Here is a 26301-nt window from a genome sequence, read left to right on the forward strand (position 1 = left end):
CTTTTATGTAGAATTTTATTACTCTGCATCCCTATCTAGGAAGATTCATTCCATTGAGAGGAGCTTAGCTAATCACTCTCTTTCAACCTTTCAAATAAAACATAATGAGGTGTGATTTAGGCACCAGCCAGCGAGAGTTAAATGCAACTAACAGAGAGTCAAAAGGAGGAGTCTCTAGAATAGATCACCTCTGCAATTACTTTCCACCCCTCACATGCATCTAAAGTATGAGATAGAAATAAATAACTGAGATTCAATAAGTATTTAAATGGCATTTGAATCCTCCAGTGCAGATTCATGCCATGCAGCCTTGTACAGGGACATTTGTTTATAGGAATTACCAAAACAATGACAGCTGGTAAAGGAGTGTGCTTGCGAACATGAATCATGGACAGAATCTCAGGAAGGTGACCCTCGCGGGATGCGACGTAGAACATCCTGGTGGGAAAATAAATTTGGACAGCTTTTAAAGACACTCATTACCAAGATGAATGGAAGAAACTCACTAGAGGTGTAGAACACATTCAAATCCTCAGCAGTGCTGGGGGTTTTTTTACTATGCAAGACAAGCATCAGAAGTTCTGATGTAAAAGAAATTTAGAAGCCTGGGAAATCAGCATGAACATTTCTACCTTCAGTCAGTCTTCAAAAACAAGGGCCAGTTAGCATTGCTTCAGTTGAAGAAGAAGAAGAAGAGTTTGGATTTGATATCTCGCTTTATCACTACCTGAAGGAGTCTCAAAGCGGTTAACATTCTCCTTTCCCTTCCTCCCCCACAACAAACACTCTGTGAGGTGAGTGGGGCTGAGAGACTTCAGAGAAGTGCGACTGGCCCAAGGTCACCCAGCAGCTGCATGTGGAGGAGCGGAGACGCAAACCCGGTTCACCAGATTACAAGTCCACCACTCTTAACCACTACACCATACTGACTACTGAAAACTACAGTTTTCTTTTCTCTCCTTTGAGCTAAGCCACTATCACTGCAATATTACAGCAAATGGGGGGGGGGGGGTTCCAACAGAAATTGCTGTTTAAATTCCATTGAAATGAATGGGAAGTGTGCAGGATTATAGCTGTATTCTTGCCCTGCCTCTATTCATTTCACTGAATTGTATTCAGTGGTATTGAAGTAAAGGAGAGGAAAATTCACTGCAAATGAATGCCATTATTTAATGTTGATTTTCCCCCTTTGAAGTAATATTCCCAGTTTTTCATGCTAAATTCAAATTTTATGACTTTACCCTCACCCCACATTTGACTCACCTGGAAACAGCAAAGATCCCACCATTCATAGATCCGAAGCAAGAGAGTGCAACAAAAATTGGGACAGCCAAGGAAAAACTTCCCAGTAAACGTTCAGCAAAAGTCTGCCAAAAGAGAAGGAAAGACATATCAACTTAATTGGTAGAATTCCTCAATACCTTCTCCCATTCTTCAGCTTTAAGGAGTTCATCCAGTAAACTGTTTTCCATCATGATCAAGAAACTTATTCTGAAAATTTTACTCATTTGCATGATACATTCTACTATGACTTACCACTGCCACTGCTTGGGAAGCTAGCAGATCCTCGGGACTAATAGTTGTAAAATAGGCCACGTTGGTTAACACATAGCCAACTGTGACAATAACCATTGATGTGCAAATGGCAAGCGGCACATTTCTGAAAGACAGAAAGAAATTTACTGTTATCCATCTGCAGTCCAAAACTGAAGCAATCTGGTTGGCAAATATATTTGATGTATGTCACTGCACTTCCATTGTGACTGATGCTTTTATATACTGGAAAAATATTAAATACTTCAGGTCAAACAACATATTTCAAACACCGTAATATGAATAATCAGGACTGCATAAATTGCAAACAAGACACAAATTCTGCCTTGGCTTTATTCGTAAATACTATTATCTGCCTGCTGTTGCTTACTCTGTAGAAAAGACCATACTGTAAGGAATTCTAACTGGCCTAATTAGCCATGCCATTTTGTTAATATGCAAAGATATGGAAGTCAAAGTTTTTCCTCAATACCTTTTTCTCTACAGGTAGCATAAGATTTGTTTCTGAGTCAGTGGGACACAGATACTCGAAAGAATAATCCTCAAGCTGTAGCTTCACGTTTATTTATGAGATCAAAGGGACTGGACCTGGGAAGCCAGGAATCATATCTGAGCTCAGCTATGGGCCATTGGGTTGCCTTAGGCAAATCATTAGCAGCTTCAGTTCACCTTCTGAAAAATGTTAATACTTATCTCAAACAGTTGCCTCGATGATGAATGAGAGGATGGCTCTAAAGCACTTGACACATTTAAAGTGCTTTATATAGATTATTAATAACACTACTCTCTCCCGGCAACTCAGTTGTGAATATTACTGGTTGGATGTAAAGTACAACTCCAGTAAATTTCCAGCAAAAGATATGATTGGAAAAATCAGGCCCATGAGAAGTGTGTGTATAAGTGAGTAAGTGAGATCAATGTATTCTAGAAATTCCAAAACTGACAGTCACCACAGAATTAAATATAAACTATATAAGGGGAAAATCAAAGATTTGTTTGTAGTATTCAGCACAATCTCACAGGTGGACCTCATAAGATACCATGGATAGCACTGAACAGAAGTAGAAAGACACACAAACAAGATGGCTATGATATTTCACACCCAACAAGCAGGATGATCCTGAATGAACACAATATAAGCTTTTCTTTTCTTTTCTTTTCTTTTTTGAGGAGGCACAACAGTTCACTAGAATTCCAAAAGACAGAATTCAAAATGCCCTATGTTAATGGCTTTGTAAAGTCACGTTGCCATTTTGAGGACAGGCATTACAATACAAAAGGAAGGCATTACAATACAAAAGTCATGCAATAAAAGCTAATGATCTGTGCCCTCAACAACTAGTCTGCAAAATCTACTTGATCCATCCAGACTGGCGCTTCTCCCATCACCTCTCGAACCCATAAAACAAAGTTGCACAGGTGTGGGAGTGCTGTTTCTGCTCATCATTCACCCCTGCATCCCGCCTCAACTGAGTTGAGGCTGAGACATTCTGTGGGAGTGGAAGATGGCAACCACAGCAGCCTCCTGGCATGGCACTTCTTCCCTCTGTTTGTGCTTATGCCATGATAAAACCAATCTGCACACACTAGAATTGTCAGATTACACCAAGCATAGGCAAACTCGGCCCTCCAGATGTTTTGAGACTACAGCTTCCATCATCCCTAACTAACAGGACCAGTGGTCAGGGATGATGGGAATTGTAGTCTCAAAACATCTTGAGGGCCGAGTTTGCCTATGCCTGGATTATACCCTAGAAATTCTTCCTATGCTTTTAAAGCAGGGATGGGAAACATTTTTTGGTCAACCTTCCAGAGGCCACATACCAGTGCTGGTCAGGGCCACATGTATGCCATCTTGGGTTCCAAGATGGTGAGCCCTTGAGCAGCCTCCAAAGGAGTCCTTCAAATAACCCAGTCCCAAAGACATTTAAGGTAGGCATTATTACCCTGTCGGCAATCTCAAGCTCAGCCAGGCCACCTTTTCAGCTCCATATCTTGGACTCTCTGCTCACATTTACAGCACTTATCAACCTTTAGAGAAAAAGCTTGGCGAGACACCTCTAGTACACATCTTAACACCATCGTCTCTAAGAGTAAAAGTGGATTTATAAAGCAACTGGGGAGAAAGCACTCTCAGACCTGCATGTATTTGGCAGGCAGAGTCCAGGCTCATTATGCTGAGTAGCACTAACCCCTGCTGACAGACGGGTGGGGGTGGAGAGATAACGAGTCAGCAAGTGCCATTCATTACTCTCTGCTAAAAGACTGAGACTCTCTATGTCCCCAGAAGCCTTGAGCAGAATAAGAGGTTTCGTGACCTCTGAGGTATGAATGCTTTAATGTAAAAGTGGTACCTCGCCTGCCTTCTTTCACTCTCTCAATACGACCAAGTCCCTAAGGGGGTGCAATCCATTAGCATGTAACACCAGCCAGTGTTAGATGGTGGCGTACAGCAAAACAAAAACAAAAAACAAAAAAACTTTGACAAAAAGCAACTACTAATACTAATATGAAAGACCTGGTTTCCTGATTTCAGCAATGAGACGTTTTTATTTTCACCTTAAAAGTTATACTTCCCTTTCAATCACTGGGCAGTGCATTAGCCAACATCACAGCTCTGGTGCTAAAATACCATCTAGCACCTTTAAAAGACACCCTTTCTCTCACCAAGGTATTAAAATTGGCGAGGGTATGCTTTGTGTAATGACACAGTCATTTTAAACTAAAATTCCCAGCACCAATTACTGATTCATCAGTTAATTATTTGCTGTTAAATTCCTTTCCATGTCTCCAACAGCATTCATTGCAAGCAAGTAGCAAGTAGCCGTGTCTGTTATCTTCCACACACCCTGAACAGGTACATGGGCATACAACAGAACATTTTCTTGGGGTACAAACTAAAGTCCCCAAAAGGAAACACTGAAATAGAAAGCATTTAAAAGAAAAATTACAAATGCAAAATGTCTGGAGATGATGATGGAGGGAGGGAGAGGTATATATATACACACACATAAACATCATAGGATTAATAGGAATTCAGTCAATCTCACCATAGTGGGGGAATCAGAATTGTAAAGTAGGAAGGAACAATGAGGATCATCTATCCAACCCACTGAAATGCCCAACATGGGGCTTGAACCCATGACCCTGAATTTAAGAGTCTCATGCACTACCGACTGAGATCTCATTTAGGAAGACTGCAACCAGGTGTATGGACTGTCTGCTTAGTTTGACAGTTAGGTAATGCTGGCGGGCAATTGATGCTTCTTATGGGCCTTCAAACAGAACACTGTCTGCTGCAAAGCAGGAAGAAGAAGAAGAAGAAAGAGAGTTTGGATTTAATATCCCACTTTATCACTACCCGACAGTGGCGTAGCGTGGGGGGTGCAGGGAGGGAGGGTCGCACCGGGCGCAACATCTGGGGGTTAGGGTTAGGGGGCGCAAATCCATGGGTTAGGGGGCGCAAATCCACGGGTTAGGGGGTGCAAATTACTTGCCTTGCCCCGGGTGCTGACAACCCACGCTACGCCACTGCTACCTGAAGGAGTCTCAAAGTGGCTAACATTCTCCTTTCCCTTCCTCCCCCCACAACAAACACTCTGTGAGGTGAGTGGGGCTGAGAGACTTCAGAGAAGTGTGACTAGCCCAAGGTCACCCAGCAGCTGCATGTGGAGGAGTGGAGATGCAAACCCGGTTCACCAGATTACGAGACTACCGCTCTTAACCACTACACCACACTGGTTCTCTGTGACATGTGGCCACCCTATTGCTACCTTTCCGACAGCATTTAGCATACCCCAAGGGAAAGTCTTGCCTTTCCTTGTTAACATAAAGCAATGCCTCATAGCCATTAAGCAATGGGACTGTAGTTCCTGTTTTTAAATTAAGCAGGTTTGGGATGATTACCCAGTAAAAATTACTGAATCAATCTACCATGTCAAAATAAAAGAAATCCAAAATAAATTGGGACAGTATCAACTGAGCTTTGCAGTAATGGCCAGAAGTTAACGTCACAGCTGAGTAAACCTTAATCAGCAAGTGTCTTGTGCTCTTTCACATAGCTACAATGACAGCAAATGAAGTCAGAGCCATTATTCTGTACTTCCAGACCATTTACAACTTTAGTATGTCAAAAAAAATTACCACCAGAGGCATTTCAAGATGTTTCTGTATAATATTTTCCTACAGGAACTTACATAAAGGATCTCAAGTATCTTTATTTTAAAGAATGAGGCAAGCATTCCTATGCACTGTGTATGTATGTGCATGGAAAAAGAAAACAAAGCCTTCTCCTCCCCCCAAAATTTTGGGAAGAGCTGGTGGCAAAAAAAAAAAAAAATGTTCTTTGCCAGGCCAATAAGTATGATATAATCCCTTGCATAATATAATCCCCTTTCAATTTCCCTTGCAGAGATTTCAGGAAGCTTCATATGTGACACGCAGGACACTGGCACGTACCAGTGTCATGTGTCCATACAAAAATAAATTATGATGGGTAGACATAAATTATTATGGATAGTCAGTCACATTCTTTATATTTTCTTGAGCACTTCTGGGTAGTACTCAAAACCATCCTCAATCTGGTGTATACATGGCCTGTATGTATAAACTCGGAGCAGGGCCTTCTGTGTAGCTGCCCCTTTTCTGGGGAACAGCATGCCAGTTGCGATGTGGCAGCTGCCCACTATCTGCATTTCCAGAACCAATTGAGAATGTATGGAGATCTGGATGAAAACAGAGCATACACTGGCTCTCTTCAAAGCCTGCTGTTCTGCCCGCACACATAATTTCAATCCATCATTCTACACTGCTTATTTACAGAAAAAGTGAGATTGCTCTCTGTTAACCTAAACTCTTTCCTCCTGCATTCTTCAACTCAGAGCATGCATTATTATGAAAGAAGCTATTTCAGTAGCTTCCCACCCTTCTTCTTAAGTAGTGTCCTTCCCCTTCACCTTTTGCAACAGTGAATTATATGGAATATGATCACAAAGGACACAAGTGCCACCCTCCAGAATAATCTTGCACAAACAAGCTAGTTAGGAAGACAAGGACTGTGCTTTTTATTTTAAAGATATGTATTTACCAGTACTCCTGACCCTTATTGATGCATATTTGAAATGCTAATGCATGTATTTCCTGTAATTTTTATTACAGTGGCCTTAGGCTATAAGTGATGGTTACGTTGGTTATTATGAAAGTGTGAAAAGAAAAACATTTTGCTTTCCCTTCAGTCACTGTCAATACATTTCATTCCTAGAGTCAATTGGTTTTGAACGACAATGGATGTTTATGGCCTTGCAGCAGCTCATCCACTCTAAATTGAGGAAGCTGTGTAAAAAGCCGCTTCTCGCCCAACATGAACAAATACAGGGGAGAGGGAACAGGATTGCAGATTCTGTGCCAACTTCCAACTTCCATGAGTTCATTTGAATGTGTCAAGCTCAGGGGCAGAAAATGCCATCCTGCTCTCCATAGGCTCACTGAATGTGAACATGTCATATGAACAGATAGCAACACTCACAGGAGCCAACTCCTAGGGGCTGTGGGGGCCTTGCCCCCCAATACAATATTTGAGGAGGCTGGGGGGGGGCAAAGTTGATGGGCATTGCCATTCAAATGGTGTGCATGCATTGCATCATGTGATCGATTATGTGGGACGGGACTTACCTCCCCCCCAAAAAATTTTTATTCAAGTTGGTACCCCTGGCAACACTAGGACAGAAGAGGTGCAAATAAAACTTTGACCCCAAACCTCTATGGCAGGGATGGGGGAACCAGTACCCTACTCTATGGAGCAGTGGAGTAAGAAGTACATCACAGCAATCGTAGTAACTTGCATCTTGATAGTAAGATAGATCTTATTATCCATTATGTTCCTGGTTATACCTGGTCAGATCTGAGGAGGAGGCATTCCTGATCATATTACAGACTGGCAGGATGCCTTCTTATTGCATCTTGAATGTGGCCTCGGTAGTGGTACCCACTATCTGGAATAGCCTTCCATGTGCTGTTTGTGAGGCATAAACAGTCTCAGGTTTCAAATGCCTCTTCGTTCAGGCTTTCCCTGGCTCATAAGGTTCATCTCTCCTCTCCATTCTGATTTATTTCAATGTTTTGCTGATGGTTTTATTAAGAGATGTTCTGTTTTTGTTGATTTATTTCTTCATACTTTTGGTTGCAATACCAGCAACAACCAACATCATCGATGTTTAAAATGAGACTCCATGAAGGGGATGGGAGGAAGTCTCAAAATTCAGAGAATCTCTTTACACAGATATGTTTTTACTAGTTTGTGTTTTTTTTCAACTTTGTATTTGTAAAACCAATAAAAATGATATAAATAAAAAAAAACCTATCAACATGACCTTATTGTGTTTTATGTAAACCTCTTAGGGATTTTGCATATTGAGTGGTATACAAATATTATTAGTAAATAAATAAGACAAAGCAATTGAAGAATAAGAGGTGGAAATGGGACTAGAAATGCAATATTTTGTCTTTTCAACATACCAGAGGGCATTCCCATTGAAACACCATGACTAGGGACACAAGTATTTCTTTCAAATTATCCATACCCCATGGGCACAGACTTAAGTGCACTCAGTGATATTTTGCCTTCAGTGGCTTATGGTATGCACTGTGATGGAAAGCTGAAATAAATTCATATATAAAGGGGGACAATCTACATATAAAGGAGTAAGGGAATTTATTGTGGCAACTTTCCAAAATATTTTATTAAGGATGCATTAGAAATCCGTAACACTCAGACCATTAATCCAAACAGGATCAAGTGGTTCTAGCTTTTCTACACTGAACAGCCCCAAGACACATCTTCGAGCACAGATTTCCCAAGTCTTAAAAACAAATAAAAGTATGGTGGCACAATTACAAAAAGGATGAAGGAAGGAGTGAGAAATATTTTATTGCGCTAGATTCTCATGTGAATTTAGAATGATTAAATCTCCGAGCACCTGATTTATGAGCAAGAATTACAGTGCCCCCAGCCAAAATCATTTTAGTAGGGAGAGTGTTGGGGGTGAGAGAGAAAGCGAAGCTTACCGAAGTTTAATATCAAACTTACCGGCAGCATTATATGAACAGCGCTAGGCAATGAACTGGCATTCACTCTTGTGGACCTTAGAGGTAGAAATAAGGGCATTTGAACCAGGGAAAGAACAGATTGGGTCTCACAGCACTGGGAAGCTGAGCCAAGAGAGACTGTATGCCACACATCAATAACATCACAGCCAGGGGAAAGGGATGGGAAGCATAGCAAAGGGAGGATGATGGTATTTAGAAATAAACTAGCCTGTCAGATTTCAGTTTCCTGCCACTGTAATTATTGCAGCCTTTTGCCTGCAGATGAGCTTGTGACATAGACTGCTTTGCGGGTTGTGTTTATCGTGAAAATCTGCTTCAAATGTTTGTAGAGGACAAAACCCCAAACCTTTTCATTGCAATAGAAGAGGCTGGCTAGGCTGCTCAACCTGACAATTACTCTGATGGAGCTTCTGAAACTAGTAATGGGCATACAAAACATTTTGTTCAGATGTAGTACAGTGAGGAAAATGTTCCTAACAGTTCTCTCTCTCTTTAAAGCAGCCCTGTGTTTTAACAATAGATTTTGATGGCTCCAAAATACAATTCCTTGAGTTCATATAGGCAAAAACCAAAATAGAATCACCATTTTCCAGTTTGCTACATTACACTCCATCATCGCTGACAGAGCTGCCAAAAAAGATCACAAGGTGATTTTCTGCTGTATCCTGCCATGTGCATTGCAGTCCTTTACATGTCTACTCAATTAGAAGCCTCATTCATTTCAGTGAAACTCACAGTCAAGTGTACATAGGATTGCAGCATAATAGTCCAGCATGCACTGAAATAGTATCATTCAAAAATTAATGGAATATAACACAAGGATGCAAAACCCGCGACCTTCCCCATGTTGCTAGAATACAACTCCTACTACTGATCACTGGCCTTGCTAGCCAAGGCTAATGGGAGATGAAGTACAGCAGCATCTGCAGAGTCACAGGTTTGCCATTATTAACCAGTCAGGCTCATAGCCAAACTACATGTTGCATTTAGCATGTTTTTAAAAAAATTGTGCATAAGCTAATCCTTTTTATTTTGAAGAAAAGGCAGCTAAAGATGATCTAGCTTATCTGTGTGAAGAGAACAATGGAAGAGTTTTAAGAAGCAAGATGGAGAGGAAGATGGGAGGCAGAATCTGTGTGAACTGAAAATATAGGGGGCTCAGGCATTTCTCTTTGCAGAACTGATGTGGAACAGTGAGTTTACAGATGAGCAGGATGGAGAACAGGAGGACAACAATGGAGAGAATGGGGAGACAGTAATTTTTATTTGTAACATGAATATAGGGAACAGGAAGGCAGGGCTCCTATACCTTTAACAAGTGCATAGGAAAGGGCAATTTGATTCAGCAGGTGCAGACTTTCTCACTTGTGTGCCAAGCTACATCTGCCAAAAGGTTCATTTTCTATGCATCTATAGTTTAAAGTTCAAAGCACAAGTACTTAAATAAATAGGAAGGTCATCCTTTGCCCCTGAGCAGCCTACACTGGGACAGCTGCTTCAAGATCTACCAAATTAACACATTCATGAGAGCTATCAAATATGCCCATGATCAGTGCTTTCCCCCCCCCCAAAAAAAAAAAAATGTTTAGGGGTACTCTCATTTTGACTCAAGAAAATCACCATTTCATAGTTGAAATTGGGAAAAATAAATACAGTAAATGGACAAAAGTACAAAGATTCACAAAATGTTGAGGGGTATGCGTTCCCCTGCGTACCCCCAGAACAAAGCACTGCCCATGATTATAAAATATAAAGGATAGACTTTTACCACTGAATTCAATTCTATTTAAAAGCATTTTTTTAAAGGCTACAAAATGTCAATAGTATTTATTCCATGTATCTGGAAGGATGCATCATCTCTGCAGAAAGCAACATAATAATAAATAATAGTCTCCCAGAAAAGTCTTTATATCTATGACTCCTTCATTCCAAAGTAGGATTCTTCAGCGATCAGTCCTCCTCCTCCCCCCCCCGAATTCTTAATTCATATTCCTTCCTAACATAACTGTCCCAAAAGACCTAACATGATCATAAGCTTTCATCTAAAAGTGCTCTTAATTCAATTTAACAATTTATTCCAGAATTTCTGAACTTCCTTCATCTGAACTTCAGTGTTCTAAGTCTAGATCAATTCCCAACTAGAGATTCACAAACGATTGCACAGCTGAGTTCTCAGAATTACTAGGATTTTTTTTTTAAAAAAAAAAATTCTTCCAGGAGAGTTTCATAACAGCCAAGGTAAGAGCAATTTGTCTGCAATCGGCTCAGTATAGCTGACAGAGGAATTTAGCCTTCGCTGTTTCTGTGAGAGAGATCAGCATGGCCATGGGCTCTCAAGAGATAAAATATGAAGCCACCTGTCTTGCAATAGTTCAGTGCTGCTATATGAAACTCAACAAGCAACAAGTTCCCTTTTTAAAATGGGTATTCTAAAAATCCATACTATTCCCCCCCCCTTCAGTGCAAAATTTATAGCAGCAAGTCATCAGGCATTTCTGCTAGGGAAAATGAGGGATATGAAACACAAGAGCTTGTGTTGCATTTGACTGTTAGTGTGTGCATTTGACTGGTTCTTTGTGCAGTAATCATGCACTGGGAGTCAAGGAAGCAACCAGTTAGCTTAGGGGATGTTACTGGACTTCAGCAGCCTTAGCCAACATGGCTAACAGTCAAAGATGGTGGCAACTGTAGTTTGGCAACATCTGTAAAGCCACAGGTTCCTGGCCCAAGGTTCCTGGCCACCTACTAACAATGGAAAGGAGGTAAAACCAATCCCTGTCCTTGGGTAATATCCAATGTTAAACCATTGACTGCAACAAGTTCTCCACAATATTTCTGGGCAGCAATACTGCAGAACAGGATTTGCAGAAAAATCAGAAAAATTGGCTATGAGAAAGTTCTGTTAGCTAAATGTTGAACAAAGCTCTATTTTTAGTAGTCCTGTGTTGAATTTGAAGATTATCAAAGGGAAAATAAGCTATTCATTGTTAGTTTTTAAAATTAGTAATGATGCTTTTTGAAAGAGTGGCATCAAAGAAAGAAAACCAGCAAGTGTACATATCCCAGGCACTTGATAAGAGAGCCTCTGTAGTTTCCTGTTCTTCAGTTAAGCCCTTGAAGTGGGGAGCTAACCTTTCTCGTTGGTCTTTATCAGATCAGGTAGCATGGGCCACCAGGGTGACTGCTGAGGAATGGAGAAATGTTTCTATGAAATAAAAACACACACACTGCTCTCTTGGGCATTTCACAACAGCAGGTCAATATGAACTCCACACCCAATGAAATTCTTGGGGCAACAATACAGTAACTCCACACCTGCTGATATTCCCCAGCTGAGTCAGAAATACAGAAAACCTCTTTTGCAGGGGACTCAAATGCTCAAGAAACTGGAGAGCATTCAAGACATTTCACACATTTAAGCAGAAGTAAGACTAGCTCCAAAGTTTGCAATCACCAGGAAGATGCAGCCAATCACAACTTGAGGAATTGGTATGTATTGGGACAGGTCAAATCCACCGCTGCTGCAAAACAGGAATTCAGAATCTGGACCAATAAGTGAAGACAAAGAGCCACTGGCTTCAGTGAGTGGTCCTGTCAGCATTCTGGGATCTCATGACATTGCCTGCTGACATTGGCCTTGAATGTGAGGATACAATTCTTTCCTGGATTGCTGAAAGTCACAAGTATTGGTCAGACTCACCAAAAGGCGTGACGAGGAGTGTTTGCTTGCAAACAATAACTTGCCCATCAGGGGCAGAGGAAGGGGGGGTGCGGTAGGCGCTGGCCACCCCGGGTGTATCCACTGAGGTGGTGGTGACAAAATGCCAGGTAGCACTCACTGCGGGGCCTGAAGCGGCAGAGCTCTCCTGGGAGAGACGTGGTGGCTTGAGCAAGCGCAGGCTCCACGCTGCCCAAGCAGTCCACTCGCTGCCTCCTCCCCAGCTGTAGAGCAGCTGAGTGGGAGGAGGCAGGCAGACTCCGGAGCAGCCAGGCACCCGAGCAGCTTCTTCCGCCACTGTTGCCCATCTAGAAAGGGGCCATTTTTTCAATGTAAAACTTTGTGGATGTCCATGTGTTTGACTGTTACTTGGATTAATGAATGCTGCGTAACATGATCTTGTGTAACATGATCTTGCAGCCCTACTGTATACTATCAGCCTTTTTCCAAAACATTTTAATCTTGTAGGTACTTGTTATGACCAAAACAAATAGATCTTGACTGAAATGAATATTCATGCAGCCCAGAATTTTCATTAATCACTGACCGAAGATTGGCATGGTGACATCTGGACCCTTGGCAGGCATATCAACACATCCTTTGTCACAGATAAAGTGTAGAAAGGCAAACTATCTGCTAAAGAGAACCTGCACACCTGTAATTTTTGCATTAAAATACAGAGACAATTGCCGTTGAAGCTGGAAACAGGAGGTTAGAAAGTCATCTGATCTTAAAGTGCTTTGGGCTCTTTTCTCAGAAAAGCAATTCAAAAAAAAATCAGATAGGTTTTTCAAAAAGTACCCTCCAGTGACTGAGATTACTAAAGCCTTAAAGCTGTGGCTAGAAATAATCTCCATTTCCCATGATATGATATTACAGCAAATGACTCTCTTCACAGACAACAAAATCCAGAAATGGAAAGCTGAAATCAGGACAAGAGAAAAGGAAAACAACAGAAAGTGAAGGGGGAAACCTCTCTCTATCCCAAATATTATAGTCCCAACTACAATTACTGGCATACATCAGGTTTTCTCAAATTGTGACCCAATTTGAAACAGCCTGCCAGCCCATGCTGCATCAACCACCCAGGTGCCCACAAAATGCCTTCTTTTGCAGCCTCAGTCGGGTAGAAACAACTGATGGTTTCTCAAGCTTTTCTGAACTACCCTGTACGGTGAGGGGGCCATGCTCAACTCAGTGTGGCACAAGTTGTACAGGGCTCTTATAAACCATTTCTATAGCGCCCTTCACAAACGTATTGCCAAGACCCAGGGCAAAACAAGCAGGAGACAAGGTCACTAGTTCATGCAGACTGCAAGGATCAACTGTGCTTTGGACCCATATCTAATCCCTCTTTGGAACTGCCAAACAGATGTACCCTAAAGATTCTACACATTCTGGTCAAGCAGGCAAAGCAAAAACCTTTGACACCCCCTCCCACTATGCACACATACACACTACTACACACCCCACCCTATTTTTCTGTTTACTTGTTTTGTAATGCTAATTGCCCCCATCTAGCTTGCCCATCTGGTTTACGCAATCTGCTGTAATTACTGTTACTGCCATTGGCAGGAAGTTGTTGCCACTTCCATCTGTGCTTTATGTAGCATTAACTACCACTGGCTCCTTCTACTGCTGTTGCCCAAGTAGGACCCAAGGATTAAAACAAACAAACAAACAAACAAACAAACAAGTTCTTGATTAAAAAAAAATCAATAGTACAATGATCTTCTTTCTGTACATTTTGGTTAAAGCAACAGGGTTACATAGCAAAATGAAACACCTTCCTCATAGTTTCTCCATATTGTAAATGGAAATGAACGTAAGTACACAAATATTAAATACTATACCAGTCCTCCACAGCTCATGTTGTGCTAAGGCTGTGATCTTACACTGGTAGGGGTAAGCCCCACTAAATTTACTTCTGAGTAAACATATCTAGGATTGTGCTGTAAATGAAACTGTTTTGTAAGTTAAATTCAATTCAACAGTTCCATCACATGTTAGTCCCTATTTGTTTCATGCAGCCCCACCAAAGCAACAATCCTTCAGATACATTCTGTGGGTGCCAGCATGAGAACATGCATAGACTCTATGTATAGTATTGACAATGGGAATGGTATATAATCATGCAGGCAGAAATAATGGGTTAAAAATAAAAGACACTGCACTTTTATTCAACCATCTAAAAATCTTTTGTCAGAGCTGCCTCTAGGTCCCAGCTCACAGAGGACCAACGCTAGGCTGTCGTAATGTACAAAAGTCTTTATTGAAGTTCAATTTCCATTTCAAAGCCGCAGCGTTCAGCCCTACATCTTAAACCCTAGATCGGCGAAGTCCCGTCTGAGTCTCCTCCCCTCTGACACCAGTTTAAGATCCTAGCCCTGCTCCACCTTTTCCGCTGCTCTCTCCTCTTCTGGGTCCTCCTGCCCGCTGGGGCATTGCCCTTTCTGGACTCTTCCGACGCTGAGTCGCTTAGCTCCTCCCCCTGCCTCCTGCGGGCTTTAGGACCCGGTTCCCAATCCTCATTCTCTGCTGTCCCGTGCTCCTGTACATTTGAACTTGCCTCTCGCGCCAACCCAGTGACCTTTCTCCTAACCGTTACACTACTTTGGTCACTGCTTCCCTCTTCCGGGATACTGGCTGGATCTGACCTCCCCTCCGTTGTCCGACTTTCTGATGGAGGCGTGGTCAGCCCTGCCTCATCTTCTCTCCCTGGTGGGGAATGCACTGGCCCCGATCCTTGGGACTCTTCCCCCCCACTCTGCTCTGGTGGGGAAGCTGGTCCTGATTTCCAACTACTGCTCTGGGAGTCCCTGCTGCCCCCTTGCTCCTGGGGCGTTCCCCTTGGGAACCCCCTACCCCTGGCCACTGGCGCCCCCTTCTGTGAATCTTCCGATTCGCTGGAGAGGCTCATGGAATCCCTCGGTCCACTGTCCTCTTCTCCTACGCTCCCCTCGGATTCTTCCCCTTCGCTCTCCATCTCCTCTCTTCCCTGTGCCTCTGCTCCTGAGCCCCTGACATCTTTATGGACTGTTTAGTCCAAATGTTGCCTGTATTTTGGATCAGTTGGTCTACTCTAGATGTCAAAACAAAATAAAAAAAAATTTCCTTCCAGTAGCACCTTAAAGACCAACTAAGTTAGTTCTTGGTATGAGCTTTCGTGTGCATGCACACTTCTTCAGATACACATGCACACGAAAGCTCATACCAAGAACTAACTTAGTTGGTCTTTAAGGTGCTACTAGAAGGGAAAAAAAAATTATTTTGTTTTGACTATGGCAGACCAACACGGCTACCTATCTGTAACTACTCTAGATGTGTACATTAAATTACATTAAAGAATGTGAAATTCTGAAAAGTATTTTAAATTAACATTACTATAGTCACTTTTCAAACAAATTATCTCATCTCCTGTGGCCTTTTCAAAGGCCAGTTAAAGCTCAAATGCCAACTTGCAAAAAGAGTTTATTGGTAAATTATAAAATTCTAAAGATAAAGGACCGTAATGGAAATGCAAACAGATCATTAATATTGCTAGTGGTGGGCCACCAGCCAGATTTGCTGGTCAACAACATTCACTATGCTCCTTTTGGAAAGAAATGGGTTTTTTTTATTTCAGGAAATTAGTTTTATAAGACACACATTTGCTGAATTTCTATTTGCACAATTATACATGACTGTACTGTGATTAATAATGACCAGGTTATATAGGCAGAAAATGTACTTGCCAAGTTAATCTGCTTTGTTTATCATACTGGGCAGGTTCTCTTTCTGGGTTAATATATTACAAGTGCATGAAGAGCTGGCTGCTTCTGAAACTTCAGTCAAAGCCTCAATTTCTTATGGCTTAAAGAATATTAATATCTAATAAAAAGCAGAACTGTATTAAAACTATAGTCCTGTTTAGGCATTAAGAAGAAGGCAATATAAACACAGGAGAGGGTCAGCAGGGGCAGGCACATTAGCCCCAATTATGCAGGGTTCAAAAATACACAAGGAGCCTCCATGGATATAAAAGGTTTCCCATTTCAGACGGTGAAGCCAACGAGAACAGTGACAGGGGTAAAGCTCATATTCACTGCATTTAAAAGTTTGATTTGCCCTCTTCCTAATGCTTCAGGAGGACGTATGTGTGTGTGCATTGAATCCAGACTAAGTTAATCATATTTATGACACATTAAAATGAATGTGAAAATTTAGTTATACTGACTTAAGTCCCATCAATTTCAATCAGTGGAAATTAAGTGCTACTAGCTTAATAACCTATGCATATCCAGTCCTATGCATTCCGTTTTACCAGAGTTGGATTAGTCATCATGCTTGGTCTGATGTAGGTAAGATCCTCCGTTTAAACAGAATGCTCATCCCAACCCAGTCTTGGAAGACTACCACAGCTTATCCTGAACATGCAATGGACCCCACACTCCATATAGATGGACAGGGAGAAGAAAAGCTAAGATTTCATGCATCATAACTGCAACAGAGGCAAAACGGATGAATATTTTGTCCCTACAGGATGCCACATGACTACAGGCTAGGTTTGTGTGTGTATTCCAGCTTCCATTTGTTATGGAATGGTCCATGATAAAAGAGATCTATTTTTCACCCAACATTCTAGCAATTAAATTTTACTTATAGGACAGCTCCCTCCCCTACACCTGAGGGTAGCAGTCTAGCTTTGGAGGTACATGGCAGTCTATAAGTGACACACAGCTCTCTTGTTCAATATCTCACTGCCATTACTCCCCAGAATTTGACACCTGAGGCAGCTGCCTCACTCTGCCTAGTGGTATAGCCAGCTTTGTATGGGATAGGACATTTTCAGTGGTGGCACCTTGCCTGAGGAACATCCTACAAACAGAGATTCAAGTGGCCCTTCTAGAGTCCTTTAGATGGATAGCTAAGATATATTTGTTCCATCACTCTTTTATGGCCTTGTTAACTGTTTTATATTGGTTTCAATGTTCTTCAGTATTTTTTTGATGTTTTATTGTTCTAAGTTGTTTGGGGGGGCTCTTTTTGGAGCAAAAGTGTACTATAGAAATGTTTATAAAATAAATGCAATAAAATCTACACACATACAACAATATTGCACTTTCCAGTACAGTGCAAAAGAAATGGTGGTCTGGTTTGCACATAACACTAATCTATGGTTTATTAAGTCATGGCTTGGTGTTAAGAGTGAACCCAGCCCAGAGGTTTAGCTATGGGGCATGCTTACTGCTAACAAATCACAATCTGGAAACCAAGGAGTTCTATCCAGTGCAGCGCTAAGTTAAAGTAACTTTGACTGGGTTCACATGTTAACAACCAAGCTAAAGATAAAATAAAATAAGATTTGTAACCAAAGGTTTGTATTCAAACAACAAACACTGAGCCATATCCAGTATGTTCTGTCCATTAGTGCAAGACACCTTGTGCTAGCAGATGGCGCAGTTTAAAAGCTATGCATCAAAGGAATCCAGTGCAACAGTTGTGCGAGTGGAAGCTTGCTGTACAACAACAGATTGTGAAATCTGCTGTGCCACCATCTTTGGCCATGTGCTTGTGTATACTCTTACGCTGCACAATCTGGTGCACTGGTGCTTTTGTTTCCCTTGCAAAGCAATGTTCCGCCACTGCAACAAGTATACTGGTGTGTTTGTTGTTTGAATACAAACCTTTGGTTACAAACCTTATTTTATTTTATCTTTGGCTTGGTTGTTAACATGTGAACCCAGTCAAACCCCACCCCATATGTTCACCAAATTACAATGGCACAAAGCAAGAGCAGCTGGAAAACATAACCATATATTAGGACAACTTGTGATTTCTTAATCAAGCCATAGCTTAGTGGGAATCAGGCTATTTTTTTTACAGTCTAGATGTCTGACCTAAGGATTTGGAATAGTTCTATGTGTGCTGCACAGGTAATAGTCAACATCTAGTTAAGATTTATGTGTGAGTTACTTTTAAAATAAACAACCCAGCTAGTTACATTGACCCGGATATAAAAGCCTAAAAGTATTTCTAGACCATAAACCATATTGAATAAAAGTGAAAGGAAATACTGTCAGCCTTGCCCTTCAATTTTAAGGTACCTGGACACCTTTTAAATTTACATGAGCAAATGAGCTATAGAATAGCATTTGAGGGATTAATGTATGTCACTTTTGATTACCTCAAGATAAAATATTACAATATAATCCTACCATTTTTTACACCATTTACTTGGCATAGTGGCCTTAGAGGAATGAACAAATTGACTTTGAGCCAAATGTATTTTTTATGCATATGTGAAGCAGAACAACACACACACACACACACACACACACACACACAATTAAGCACAGGGTACTCAAACAATTCCTTAAAACAGGGCACTTTAGTCTCAATAAGAAGTTTAAAAAAACAAATATATATTTTGATGATAGCTCATGGGCAGCATGAATATTTAACACATTGTGCATGGAAATGCCCCTTACATTAAAGACACTAAGAGAAAAATATAGCTTGTTCCTTTCGTCTACCATTTACATATGTGATTTGAAAAGAAAAAATAATTTTGCTTATTAAGCAACAGCTTATAATTCATGTTAAATCCAGCTAAAGTTTCCTTCATATGCTCAATAGATAAGAGCAATATTTCCTTTTTGAAAAAATGATATTCCAAATGTTTGAATATATGGTTTCATCTATACCTGCTTAACTCCCTATTCAAATAATCAGGGCTCATAGTGTAATCCTATACATGTCTACTAAGAATTAAGTACCCTCAGATTCAATGGAGCTTTGATAGAGTTTGACTCTATAGAGAGGTACTTAACTTTGACGAAAATCTGAAAGGGGGATCCTGGTGCCCTCCAGCTGCTGCTGAACTTCCAATGCCCACAAGCCCCAACCAACATGGCTAAAGGTCAATGATTCCGGGACTTGCAGTCCAGCAACTTCTGGGATTCCACACTCCTAGACTAGATCATTGTGTTATTTCTTAGTTTGTGCATTCAGTGAAAAACAAAGAAAGTGAAAGGGTAGTATGGAAATGCACTCACTGAAAGATTCAATGAATGAGTTTTCCTCATGTGCAAAGTCTGAGCAATCAACGTTATCTGACACAGATAAGGAATTTTCCTCAAGTTGGTGATTGAGACTTTCTAGAAGTAATGTTTTGTTTTGTCTTGTCTCATCTGGACTCTTTAGCATGTGACTTGCATCACTTGTATGAGCCATCTAGGATAATTTGCACCGCAGGCACTTGTATGTAATGCATTTGTTTTCTTCTTGCGCCTTCCTGTGATCTTGCCTGTGGCAAGGGGAATGTTTAGTTTTTAAAGTTATGTGGTTTTGCTGCCAGCGCTACTTCCCACTATAGGTGAGTTGCCATCTCACTTTGACTCATCAGCTATAACTAAGTGAGGATACACACAGACCTTCATGTAGGAACCAATGCCTGAAGATGTAGTGAAACTACCTAACAAATTCCTCAGAAGCAGTCTCAGGAAATTGCAGAGAGGTGCAAACTTGAAGACAAGGAAAATTCACTTAAAGTTTGACCTGCATGCCATTAATTATGGTCTCCCTAATGTTCACAGTATCTATAAATATCCCCAAGCTACCAACAGTAGATAAACAGCTCGAAGCTGGATCCAAACCAGAAGATCCATTCTGCATTTCAAGGTTATCATTTATACAAGTGTGCCCCCAAATATGCATTCCTACAGGAGGAGGGCTAGCGATGTGTCATATCCACTGAAGAGAAGACCTGCAGAAGAAGCTCATGTCCACATTACTTTTAAAGCATGTTTATACCACCCCAGTTTAACAGCCATGGCCTTCCCCACAAAGAATTCTGCAAGATGTAGTTTACTCCCTCACAGAGTAACAATTTGCACCCTTAACAAACCACAATTTCCAGGATTATTTGGGGGAACCCATGTACTTTAAATGGGAGAAAAGGCAATATGTTAAATAAAGGAGTGCACAAAGCATATTGCTTCTCTCTTCTAGACCAGCCAGTCATGCATCACCCAAAAAGAGGATAAGAATTTGCACAAATTTCCCATATAGTCATCTATAAATATAGACACAAATTTTAAGGGAAATACAATACACCTCACCATAGTGTGGCAGACACTGGGTGATTTGTGTACCTGCTTGGAACGCAGGCCACAAGCTGCTAACTGTGGATGGGCTCCTGGGCTCCTGTTGTTATGGTTATTCATCTTTAAACTAGACTTGGACTGGACAGCCTTCAAAATAGAGAGTGCTGTCCTCCACAGTGCATGGCCACCCTACTGTCTTCTGCCAACCCCATTCTATTCCTTGGTACTTGAGAATGTTCCATGGCCGAGTGTGCATGTGTATCTAGAAATTAGGCACTATGGCAGAGTGCAGTTGATTCAAGGGCTCTAGATTTTGGCAAGTCAAAACATCCTGTGATGCTCTACCCCCCACTCAATGAAGTGATAACAAAGGGATCTCAGTATGAAATCATGCGAGATCATAGCACCCAAAATGGCTGCTGTGCTCTTGTGAGAGAAAACGGGATGGGACAGCCCTTTTTTTTCTGGGACACTTGTGGGGTATGCTCTCAGCCCTATATTCAAAAGAAGACTTCAAAACTTCACATCTCAAAATATGAATACACTTTCCAAAGGTGAACTGTTACCAGTTAGGCTCCAAAATAAATGATGTTTCTAAAACATTGAGCATCCAGCAGTTCCCATTCTGTCACTGTCCACCTTTCAAAAGAGCTCAGGGCATGTGAGCGAAGTTAGACCTATCAGGCTTGATATTTAAAGTATCGTGTGAGTTATTGATTTAACTAAGAATGATAGTACATCAGATTGCAGCATGCCAAAAAATTTAAAGGGCTGGAATTCACCAACATGTTGGAAGCACTGTGGCATTTGGGAAGCTGCTCACCTCTCATTTATCTATGTCGACATCACCTTCCTCAAGTCTGGAAATATCCTCAGTATTATGCTTCGTCTTTTCATTTCTCATTGACTCAAGATGTGTTGACTTTCAGCCATTAATTAATATAAATAGGAAGCAGACAGTGCATTAATTAAATATGACACTCAGATTATTTAAATCTGATATTAAAAACCCACAAAGATCATTCAGGCCATTCTGATATTCTGCTTTCCCAAAATGAGTGATTATATCAAGCCCTGGCAACTTGCTCCAAGTCTGCTGCATCTTGGCTCCAAAGGACAGAAGGAATAAATGAAGTGAGAAGAACACTGGAAAAGCCTAATAGACAAACTGACTAATCTCACACCCCAAGGTCATAGCAAAGCAATTCATTCTCTGTATTCCAACAGGCACTAGACATGATTTATCAATCTGAGAGTAGGCTTACAAACACTATACATCTCAATAATACATTCTTTGCACAGTGTAACTTTTTAAACAATGATTGATTACCTGGATGGACTCAAACTTATTTAACAAATGGAAACAGAACATTTGCAAACTTTCATGTTTAAACAAGGAATTGCTCTATGTACATTTTGCCATAAATTCTAGCAAGGATTTATGACAAAGGAATTTTTGAGAAACTGTTTCCGGCTTTAGCTTTGATAAATATTGAAGAATTTTTGCCCTTGGGTCTCTCCATTTTATTTATGTTTAGGCCCTTACTCTTTTATAGTGACAACACTGGAATTTTCACCTTAACGCTAAATAATTGCAGCACTTTCCTGAAATTTCATTTTTAAGGTTTCATGTCTCCCCTTAGTGTTACCTATTGTTTTAATTTTAAAATGCCCTAAAATGTGTACAAATAGATGTTTTTAAGCAGGTAGTTCATGTACTTCATTATGTGAATCAACAGCTTGCACCATTCATTACTGGATCATTGTTCTTCATTCACTTCATTCAATTATTTCATTATTGTATTCTTCATTAATTTATAATTAAAAGGCTGTAACTCAGTGGCAGAGCACATGCTTTGCATGAAAAAGGTCCCAGGTTCAGGCATCTCCAGGTAGGCTGAGAAAAACTCCTATCTAAAAATCCAGCAGAGCCGCACTGTCAGTCAGTGTTGAAAGTACTGAACTAGATGAACCGATAGTCTCACTCTGTATGTTCTGTAAGCAGCATCCTATGTTCCTATCCTGTGTAATTATCCTTTTTAGGGGTCATGGATTAGCCCAAGTCACATGAGAAACCAGGAAATAACAAACACCAATACACCCAAGTGGTATATTCCTTATGCAGCTTTCACAAATATCCTAAATCAAAGTGTAGTGATGTATTAAACCTCAAATACACCTGGATTTAATTTGTGAATTCCAAACTAGCCAATGTTTTCTACTCTTGTACAGCAAAATGTTTTGAAGAAATGAATGCCTAAAAGTTTACATTCCAGTTTATCCCATGCTTATTTTGGAGAGTTGACTGTAACAGACAAAATGACACAACAATCTACTACAAAGGTCAAAACAAAGTCAAATGTGATGAGTTATGCTATACTTTTTCCCATTAATGTCCCAGGAAATATATTTGCACCAATGTTTCCAGTTATGAACAGTGACTTCTAAGCTACAACGATGAGATCAGTTCCTAGAAATTTCCCTTAATAAGCAACAAAATTGGTATATAGTGCAATAGAGAAATCTCGTGATGGTTTCCACATCCCAATACTCCATATAACAAACTCAAAGGAACTGGTCCTTCCAATATGCTTGTTGCAGCGTAGGTAGGATGAAGGTCTAAAACATACATGAGGGAGGGGAATACAATATAATGCCATTGTCAATTAGGACAGCCTTGACAAGGTTAAGGTTTCCCAAAACACTAGTATTCTGATAAATGCAACACTGGTTATGGACAGCTGCCCAGTCATGAATTCCAAAGATGGACTTTTGCAACTCAGTATCTGCCACCCTCATCTCTTTTCATTGGATAAACAGAAAACACAACCTGTTTGTACGGGATTGTTTCAAGTGAAGCAAGCAAGGAAAAATTGAATATGGCAGGCTAAAGCAGTCGCAGATATAATTCTGCAAATGATTCCACATATCCCTGTACCAAATTACTGATTCAACATCTCCCCATGCCATGGAGATTTACTATTTTGAGGTGCAAATATCTGTGTTTGCCACATAGTTCTTTTCAGGCACTCTGTCACCCTAAATGTTGCAGAAGGTTAATTATCACTGTTTGAGCATGAACTGATTATAGGAATACCAGCTGCCAGTTATTCTACATGGTGAAGTGCACCTGGAAACATACAACTGTGACTGATTTTGAGGCAAACATTTACTTTGGCACGGCACGAGACAGAAGGATTCATTATATACTTCCTTGTTCCAGGCAGTAATTTGCATCTACAGCTCTTCACAAAATATTACAAATTACACATCTGGAAGAATTATAATCCTTTTTTATGGCAATAGCAACAGTTCCACAATGATGTTCTACAGAGAAGTCCTGTGTACAGTGTGAACTTCTGTGGGAGATTTAAATAAAACACCTACAGCAAAGCAAACAAGATAGTGATACAAAACTGCCTGTGGCTATGAGCCTCAAAACCTGCCTGTTCAAATAATTAAGCTCTGCATCTCCAGTTGTTCAGCATTAGAGGCCTCATCCAAAGATGAATGAAGCCAATAAAAAGACTAGCTCTGGTTTTTATTGGGTGTTGGTGCTGAGCTGTTCAATCATCAAGTGCCTTTCCTCCACTTGAGTCAGAGAAGCACTTCATTCCTCTGTGTTGCTGGAAAAATGCCTCAACTATTTGGGATGCAGATGTGCTGACAGAATCTTATACTGCATCTTCCCATTAGTGCATATAGAAACTAAATTTAAAGTACTAACCACTGCTTGATTTAATTGGTTCTGTGTCAGGACTCTAACGAAGCCAACACTTCTGATTTACTACAAAGGCTTCTGTTTGTATCACAAGTAGTAACTGGAGGGAGTCTGCTCATGGTTACTTCAATAATCCTGATTATTTTTTTTCAACATTCTAACTTCATATGGAGAATACTTCCCCGAATGCAGAATTAAACACATTGTCTTCCACTTTATTTTCCATTAATAGCATTCATCTGAATATTTTACAGTACCCCAATGGCTTTCTAACAAGAGAGAAGCAATGCATATGTGCAGCAACACTCTGTCAAATTCTAGCTAGTCTACATTTTTTCTAGGTATTATCCATTTTGGATGAAATAGCCAGATAAATGTGATAGCATGGGGCTCACATAGCACCTAATGCAGGTTGAGCACACTGATAGCACAATGATATAGCCTACCTACACAGAATGAAGGGCGACAGCATCACCCTTGCATCAAAGAGCTGCCAGCATATCAGGACAGCAGATAACTGTATATTCAGAAACATAACAAGGCCATATAGGGGGAAAATATGCAACCCTACACATCAGAGTTGGAGAACTTTTATTACCCTGAGACCCACATTTCCTCAAGGGTAAACTTCTGGGGCCAGAGTCACATTCACATAACATCCACACAAATCCATTTAGTAAAGGTAAAGGTAAAAGGCCCCTAGACAGTTAAGTCTAGTCAAAGGCAACTATGCATCCATTCAGTATAACCTCCATCCACAAACAGCAGTTACATGGAACACTTCCATGGATGTATTCCACATAAATTTAAATTGGGCCTTAGTGTGCTGAGATCACATTATGACTGAGCAACCTTATACACAGCAAATCAACATTTAAATATGCCGTGAAATCTGCATTCAAAGCCTTATCCTTTCCCAGTGACATGTCAGAGGCATCTATTCAATGTTTCCCATAGAAAATTGCTGACATGTTGTAAATGGGGAGAACTACTTTCTTTTTGTCTTCAGTATACAAGAAAAGATACACACCTACACAGGTCAGGTCGAATTAATAATTAGCAAAATTTCAAACAAAAGCATATTCAAACTGATATCATCATTGCAAGGAGAAAGCAACCTGACTGGCATGCAAGATTATCTGAAAGAGCATAGGTTTATTAATTTATTTTCTAGAGCAGTGGGACTTTTAAGATCAGTTTTTTAAAGAAAAGGAAGTGAGGGGAAGAACATACCTTTCTGGATTCTCTACTTCTTCAGTAACAAAATTGAGGTAAAACCTATAAAAGCAAAGATTAAATCAATTTTATTTACCAATATAGAATTTTTCACATGCAATATAATTGTTACTTAATACTCATAATAACTCTGTACAGCAGATTAGGCTTTTGATTAGGCTCAGAGTGCCCCAAAATCTCCCATAAAATTGTAAGTGGGCCGCACCGCAGGAAAAGTCAGTTAGGCTACAATCCTATATTCACTCATCCTGAAATAAGTCCCATTGAACTTAGTGGGAGGCCTATGTCAGGGAAGACACATACAAGAGTGCACTGTCAAGCTGCCTCATACAAAGTGCAAACACTAGTTCATTTAGATAGCCATTGTCTTCTGCATTGACCTGAGTATCTCTCCAGGATTTCAGACAGGAGTCTCTTGCAGTCCTACCTTGAGATGCCAGGGATTGAATTTGGGACCCTCTGCATACAAAGCATACGCTAGAGCACTTAACATCTATATCATAGACTCCTGCCATGCTCCAAGTTTTAAAAGGGCATCAGTTTGGCTGAGATTTACCTAATAGCATATTGAGCATACAGTGGTCAGGCATCCAGTGTAATCCAACCTGTCATACCACTTACCAGCCTGAGTAGGCATACATTCCTGAATAAAAAGCAAGAGGCAATCCTTTGACACTGGCTGCATTCCCCACAAATGCATCTTTAAAGTGCTGAGTTTCTCCTGAAAAGCAGATTAAAATATATATCAACAATTTACAAAGAGTGCAAATCACCAGCATAATCACCCATGAGATAAATCCATTTATTGTTTTTCTTAAAAAATCATTCTAATTCCAGCTTAGTAATCAGCCTCTCATACTTTAGACCAGAGGTTGTCAACC

The 26301-nt window shown here is 40.5% G+C and overlaps 1 protein-coding gene and 1 long non-coding RNA gene across 2 annotated transcripts in view; one reads left to right on the forward strand and one right to left on the reverse strand.

The window, feature by feature from the left end:
* LOC307223524 overlaps nucleotides 1–26301 on the forward strand; it is a 285323-nt gene that overhangs the window by 43724 nt on the left and 215298 nt on the right. The gene's annotated exons all lie outside the window — the stretch shown is intronic.
* Nucleotides 1–26301, reverse strand: part of SLC7A11 (solute carrier family 7 member 11) — a 53344-nt gene that overhangs the window by 7433 nt on the left and 19610 nt on the right. The window contains exons 5-9 of the mRNA XM_079989502.1: nucleotides 26042–26141; nucleotides 25418–25462; nucleotides 1537–1660; nucleotides 1264–1367; nucleotides 342–438 (exon numbers count right to left, since the gene is read on the reverse strand). Of these exons, the coding sequence (XP_079845628.1) occupies nucleotides 342–438; nucleotides 1264–1367; nucleotides 1537–1660; nucleotides 25418–25462; nucleotides 26042–26141 (470 nt within the window). The remainder of the gene's footprint in view (nucleotides 1–341; nucleotides 439–1263; nucleotides 1368–1536; nucleotides 1661–25417; nucleotides 25463–26041; nucleotides 26142–26301) is intronic.

The sequence above is a fragment of the Podarcis cretensis genome (assembly GCF_951804945.1).
Source record: "Podarcis cretensis genome assembly, chromosome: 9".
In the NCBI taxonomy this organism is placed as follows: Eukaryota; Metazoa; Chordata; class Lepidosauria; order Squamata; family Lacertidae; genus Podarcis; species Podarcis cretensis.